The 7,500-nt window shown below is 36.5% G+C and overlaps 1 protein-coding gene across 1 annotated transcript in view; it reads right to left on the bottom strand.

Moving 5' to 3' along the window:
- Positions 1–7,500, bottom strand: part of ubap1lb (ubiquitin associated protein 1-like b) — a 36,786-nt gene that overhangs the window by 28,167 nt on the left and 1,119 nt on the right. Inside the window, exon 2 of the mRNA XM_087260605.1 lies at positions 888–1,030. Coding sequence (XP_087116731.1) covers positions 888–1,019 — 132 coding nt within the window. The 5' untranslated portion in view covers positions 1,020–1,030. The remainder of the gene's footprint in view (positions 1–887; positions 1,031–7,500) is intronic.

Below are 7,500 nucleotides of genomic sequence, written 5' to 3'. Positions count from 1 at the left end.
GCATTTATACTTCTGCATGCTGTTCTGTTGGTCTGCATTAACACTTACGAAACACTAGTTGGCAGTGAGGTGTAAATGTTCCTCTGTGTCAAGTTTCTTCGCTGCTGTTTTGCTATTCTGAACCCCTCCTGGGATGTACAAGTGGCTCAAACTCGCTCATTTTGAGGCAGGAACCGGCGGACATGCAAAAATTTTAACTATGAGGTAAACACAAAACAAAACTTTCCATCCGGAGCTCCTTCACGGGACTCCACACTTGTAAACAATCGCTCCACTGGGCTCGCGCGGCTCTCTGTCCCGCCCAGACTCGTCAGCGCTACCAAGCCGACCAATCACAGAGCTTGCGCTACGCGTTGCTGCGACGTGTTGTTACATTTTTTGAGAGGTGCACGTCAGTGACGCCGACGGCCACGGCGAAGGGCTATGCGTCGACGCCGGCGTTTGACGCAGAAGTATAAATCAGCCTTAAGAAGCTGGATTCAGCCTTGTCCCTTCTTGTCGCAAACACAACAGCAGTCTGGTAAGAAATCTCTGTAGACGGATGGCATTTCATGTCACGTTCAGCCTTATAATCTTAAAATGTGAGCAAAATGTGCTGTTTTGTCATCACCTTAAGGGGGTCACACACCAGAAGGGCCGCTTCACCTAATGCTATAGAGAATCATTCAAATACTAGCTCTAAAGTGACGTTGGTGAATAAGTAACGGCTTCTGCTGATCTGACGTCAGCTGCAGATGTGAATTAATGGCGGAAGGAAGTAGTTCCTAATAAAAAAGGGTTTTAGACTCTCTGTGTTTGATTTTCTGTTTTATGTATAAGATTGTCGGCTAGATGTTATTTTGAGGGCATCAGATGACCCATGCAGCTGAGAGAGAGCAAGCACAGACCTCAGTTTCCTGCAGGATCTTCAGGTAGTCTGGAAGAGGGATTTCCGGAGCGGAAATGAGCTCAACTTCTTCCTTTGCATCTTCAAGAAAGCCCAGAGGGATCTTGAAGGAAACCTCATCCAGACAGGACATTTCAACCTTATCTGAAAGCAGAAAAGGCAAATAAAGGATCAACTAAATCCAAAACCAACAACTCCAACCTTCACATCCCACAATGAGAAGCAACATTTTGAAATATTTAGGATTTCTTAATGATTTTTCTACACTGTTAATTAACAGTTTCCTTGTTTAGTGATTTACAAGTGTTTAATTACAGTTGTGAAGTGTATAATGGGATGTTGATCTCTGCTCTGTTGACTTTTGATGTTAAAAATTCAACTCTACAGTTTACCAAAGTGACTTTTATTGACATTTTAGACGTTTTGAATAATATAATGTATGAGAAATAATATGTAGAGAAATAAATCAGTAAAATAACAGAAAATGTACTGGTACTTTATTACAGAATTTCATTCATTTACTTTCTTTTCAGCGTGGTCCCTTTATTATCAGGGGTCGCCACAGTGGAATGACCCGCCAACTTATCCAGCATATGTTTACACAGCTGCAACCCAGTACTACGAGCAATTTAGCTTACCCAATTCCCATGTCTTTGAAAACCGGAGCACCCAGAGGAAACCCGCACCAACACGAGGAGAACATGCAAACTCTACACAGAAATGCCAACTGGCCAGGCGGGGCTCGAACCAGTGACTTTTTTGCTGTGAGGCGATTGTGCTACCCACTGCACCTCCGTGATGTCCTATTACAATGTTTTTATAGTGTAATAAACAACACCAACCCAGACTGTATATTACATAAATCTATTAAAAATGTTAATAAAAAGTCACATTTTCCAACGTTTCAAGGTTAAAAGTTGACACAAGAAAGATCAAGGTCCCATAATGCAATTCGAAGCATAGATAAATGGGGGGGGGGGGGGGGGATAAAAAACAAAAACACAATATGCGGAACAACTGCCATTTTATGGATATTTTTATTGTATGTACACACAGCAAATCAGTAGACTCGCAAAAAAAAAAAAAAAAAAAAAAAAAAAAAAAAAAAACTCTCAAAGTTTTCAATTTGCATATATTTCTAAAACGCAATTTATTTCTGTGATAAGCAGCAGAATTCTCAGCATCTTCACGGTCACACAAGCCCTCGAAATCGCACCGTTTATTATTCCTGTGCTCATTGAAAATGGTTTTACACGTATCAATAAAAGATATATATGTATATAAATATTGATAATAACCATTACAAAGTAATAACAGCACAAAGTCAGCATATATTACATTAAATAAAATCCTGTTTTTAAAATGTAAATAAAATGTATTATTTTATTAGTGGTTACTTTAAATTGTTAGGGTATTAGGGTCAATGTTGTTTTTTTTATCCAATACGTTTAGCGTTAGATATTATAAACACTCTTAAAATAACTTTTACTAATTTAAAATGAGTTGAAACAACACAATTCTTTTGTGTTTTTTGCAGACAACTTAATTGTTTTATATGTCTACTTAAATTTGTAATTAAAAATAAATTAATTAAGTGCACTTAATTGTTTTGTGTTAGGACAACATGAAGTAATTATGTGGAACCAGCATTTTCTTTCTAACAGTGAATGGCATTTGCTGTTAGTTCAAACTACTTATGAAAAATGAGCTGAAACAACATAAATTGAGTCTTTTTTGCGACAACTTAATCGTTTTATGTGTAATCCACCAGGATTTTAACCAAGTTAATTTCTTCATGTTGTCCAAACATAAATCGATTGTGTGCATTTCAGCATTTTTTACAGTAAATGACTGCTTTCAATAATATCAAAATGACAACATACATTAACAAGCGTATTACCAGCGTCTGTTGTAAATATTACTCAAAGTATGAGTAAAAAGTTGACCTTTCAAAAGTAGAGAGTGTTATGCTGTTAAAAGCTGATCCGTTTACATGTAATTTATGGATGTGTGTAAACGTAACATTCTGTAGTGCATTTAGTTATTGCCCAGCAAGCACACAATGTCATAAGACATTAATATTGGGTTAGATTTAGGTTGTGATGTCAGGTGACCACAATTCAATGTCTAGCCAGCGTCTAAGGACATTATTTTGACGTCCAATAATGACATCAAATGACGTTGATATTTGATTAATTCTAGGTTGTTAGAAAGTGACCAAAATCCAACATTGAGCCAGCATCTTAATCCAAAGTCATATTGACGTCAAATACTGAGATTTATTTGTCAGGTGTGGCAACCAAAATCCAACATCTGATAGACGTCATAGTGGTAACCACCACACAACATTAAGCTGTAACATCATTCGATGTTGATATTTGGTTGGTTTTAGGTTGGACATTGACGTCAGTCTGACCTCAAACCAATTTCATTTCCAAACAAAATGCAACGTCCCCACGACAGTGGGGTACAATGTCAATCTGACGTCATTTTGAGGTCTTGCTGGGTGTTTAAGGCCATTTCAGCCATCACACAGTAAACATCTGTCATCTTCTCATCAGTGACATGCGTCTAAACAGTCTCTGGATTAAAGCATGTAAGATTTTGCACATCTTCTTGGACACTTTTAATGCTTCCAAGCAGTTTGCTGCAATTGTAAATCGCTGATGTCTTGAGATACAGTAGATTATTATGATGCGATTTACCTTCTGTGTGTGATTTGATTGGACAGGAATCAAAGGAATTGGACTGCAGGTTGAAGGACAGTAGTGGAGTAAAAGTACTGATCCAGCACTAAAAATATACTCGAGGGAGAGTAAAAATACACATTTTTAGGTCCCACATCATGTTGTCGCTTATACCTGTGAACTAACATGGTACTAGATGTTTAAGTAGTATGTAACTACAGTGTTTGTACACACTGGTACATAGTATTTACTTGTGTAATGCTGGTGTAACTACACACATGTAACAAAACACTGAATATGTGTAAGTTCAAATGTGTAACAAGACATTGGTAACAACACTGAGAAAGTACACATCTGTGACAAGAATTACATAAGTGCATTGTGTAACAATAAAATGTACTTGCATGTGTTTTCCCACTCCCACACCTGTTTGAGTTGGAAGGGCATGTGCTACATGAAACTTATGCTGGAATAGTTGGTGGTTCATTCCTCTGTGGTGACCCTTGATAAATAAAGGACTAAGCCGCAGGGAAATGAATGAATGATTCTAGAAAAAGCCAAACTTTGATATAGTTCACATCCAGAATGATCGGTCACCACTGGTTTGCACTTCTAGTTTATGTTTGTCATTTTACTATGGAATTCAATGGTGGCCATTACCTGTTTCGATACCTACAGAATATCATCTTTTTGGTTTTTTTTTAAAGCTCATACAGGTTTGAAAAAGGAGTAAACTTCTAGAATGAGAATTCAGTCATTGGTAAACATATTAATTAGTTTTACAATGTAAGAAAGTCTGGATTAAACAAATTAAATATCGATTTTAAACCCCTTTTCAGTTTCTATTTTTTCTAATCAACAGAATAACACTACTATGATGCATGAATACATGTAAATATACACTAAAAGCATCCATAAATTAGCAGCTTTGAGTGTTTTAGTATAAAAACAAATACTATGCAGAAAAGAAACCTGAAAATCCTGTAACCATTGACCTCCATTATAAGAAAAAATACATATTATAGAAGTTAATGGTTACAGGATTTTAGGTTTCTTTAAAATATTTTCTTTTATGTTCAACAGAGGAAAGAAGATATATTAAAGGCGTCGGCATGTGTTTTCCCACTCCCACACCTGTTTGCGTTCCATGAAATTCTGAACACTGTTAGAATACGAATGGCAGAACGAACACTGCATTAGAAGATTTCATCTGTGATACCAGTGAAATCCTCAGGAGCTGTCCACTCAATATACAGTGTACAATGGTCACAAATTACTGTGTAATATATATAAAACCTAAGCCTGTGCAACTGTTTAACAACAGCAAACCTCAGCTAAAATGTATAAATGTACATAGAAATATACAAATGCCTTAAGTTTATGTTGTTTTAGGGTAAATTGTAGAATCACCTCAGTAATTTACAATAAAGGGGTACTTTACCAAAGATTGTGTTATAATGTCTTGTTACACATACTATGTATTGTGTTGTTACTTGTGTGTCGTTACACCAGCATTACACAAGTAAATACTATGTACCAGTGGGTACATACACTGTAGTTACATACTACAAACACATCCAGTTACTGTGCAAGTTCACAGGTATAAGCGACACAATATAAAGTGGAACCCATTTTTAAAACTACTTAGTAAATTACAATTGCTCAGAAAAAACAGTAATTAGAGTATATGTAATGAGTTACTTTACACCCCTGCTTATTAAAACATTTATTATTTAGTAATAATATTAAAACAATAACAGCAAAAAGTACAAAATTGCTTCTCAGAAACGCCAACATGTCCACTATAAACGTCTCTATATTTGTTTACCTGTTATACAATAGTAAGGAGACTAGAGGATTAGGGATTAAAGATTACGGAGTTGCTCTCAGCGTCAGCGCACACACACACACACACACACACACACACACACACATGCTCCGGCATCTGCTCACCTGTCAGAGACCACACTGGAGGAGCTCGCGCATTTCTCATTAACAAAAAAAAAATTCTTAAAAAAATAAAACTTCATTAAATGTTTGGCCGCATAATTATTTAAATCCCTACAAATTCCTTTAAGCCCCACTGTTAGACATTTTAATGTGTTTTGGCGGTAACGTACGGCAGCACTGTTGATTTAATAGAAAATGAGGGGAATATCTGAGAAAATATCAACACCCTTTCTTATTAGGCTGGCTATGGGGTTGGCCTTTGCTTTTTTATTAAGCAAGGGTGTTTACATTAGTGGAGGGAAGTGTGTGGGTGTGTCTGTATCATAAAGAGAAGTCCTCATAGCAGGTGGTGTCCTGCAGCAGACGCTCCTGACAGATGCTCAGATCTGATCTTACTATGCTGCTCTGCACCTTATTCACCAGATGGTTTTAGGTTTTCAACGCAAGGTGAGTCTTAAGAGCCAGATGCTAGATAAGCTCTTAAGATGTTTTCCTTCTGGTGCAGGAAAGAACAATGGAAAGTTCAGTAAGTTCTGGCTACATCACGAGCTGAAGATATTGAGGGCGAGCAACTGTATTAGCAGTAATGATGCTGTGAGAGGTCTTTAGTCAATTCAAGATGAAAAATCTGGCCTTGTACTGCCATGCTGAGTCTAGAAAAAGGGGCGGCACTTCCGCCTTGCAGCAAGAAGGTTGCTGGTTTGAGTCCTGGCTGGACCAATTTGAGTTTCTGTGTGGAGTTTGCATGTTCTCCTCATGTTGGCATAGGTTTCTTCCGGGTGCTCCAGTTTCCCCCACAGTCCAAAGACATGCGCTATAGTGGGTAAACTGAATTGGCTGTAGTGTATGAGTGTGTGTGTAAATGTAAGAGTGTATGGGTGTTTCCCAGTACTGGGAATGCAACTGGAAGGGCATGTGCTACATAAAACATATGCTGGAATAGTTGGTGGTTCATTCCGCTGTGGTGACCCTTGATAAATAAAGGACTAAGCCGCAGGGAAATCAATGAATGATTCTAGAAAAAGCCAAACTTTGATATAGTTCACATCCAGAATGATCGGTCACCACTGGTTTGCACTTCTAGTTTATGTTTGTTCCCCACTATGGAAGTCAATGGTGGCCATTACCTGTTTCGATACCTACAGAATATCATCTTTTTGGTTTTTTTGAAGCTCATACATGTTTGAAAAAGGAGTAAACTTCTAGAATGAGAATTCAGTCATTGGTAAACATATTAATTAGTTTTACAATGTAAGAAAGTCTGAATTAAACAAATTAAAAATCGATTTTAAACCCCTTTTCAGTTTCTATTTTTTCTAATCAACAGAATAACACTACTATGATGCATAAATAGATGTAAATATACACTAAAAGCATCCATAAATTAGCAGCTTTGAGTGTTTTAGTATAAAAACAAATACTATGCAGAAAAGAAACCTGAAAATCCTGTAACCATTGACCTCCATTATAAGAAAAAATAACATATTATAGAAGTTAATGGTTACAGGATTTTAGGTTTCTTTAAAATATTTTCTTTTATGTTCAACAGAGGAAAGAAGATATATTAAAGAAACCTGAAAACCTGTCACCACTGACTTACATAGTAGGAAAAACAAATACTAAGGAAGTCAGTTGTTTCAGGTTTACAACATTCTACAAAATATCTTCATTTGTGTTTAACAGGAAAATATTTTGAAGAAACCTAAAAACCTGTAACCACTGACTAGCATATTAGGAGAAAAAAACATACTATAGAAGTCAATGGCTACAGGTATTCAACATGCTCCAAAATATCTCCTTTTGTGTTCAACTGAGGATAGAAGATATTTTGAAGAAACCTGAAAAACTTGTAACATATACTATAGAAGTCAATGGCTATAGGTTTACAACATTTTACAAAATATCTTCTTGTGTTCAACAAAAAGATATTTTTAAGAAAACTAAAAACCTGTAACCATTGACTTCCATTGTAGAAAA

The sequence above is a fragment of the Danio rerio genome, chromosome 7 (assembly GCF_052040795.2).
Source record: "Danio rerio strain M-AB ecotype USA chromosome 7, GRCz13ab, whole genome shotgun sequence".
Taxonomy (NCBI): Eukaryota; Metazoa; Chordata; class Actinopteri; order Cypriniformes; family Danionidae; genus Danio; species Danio rerio.
This window is presented reverse-complemented; position numbering and strand designations above follow the sequence as displayed.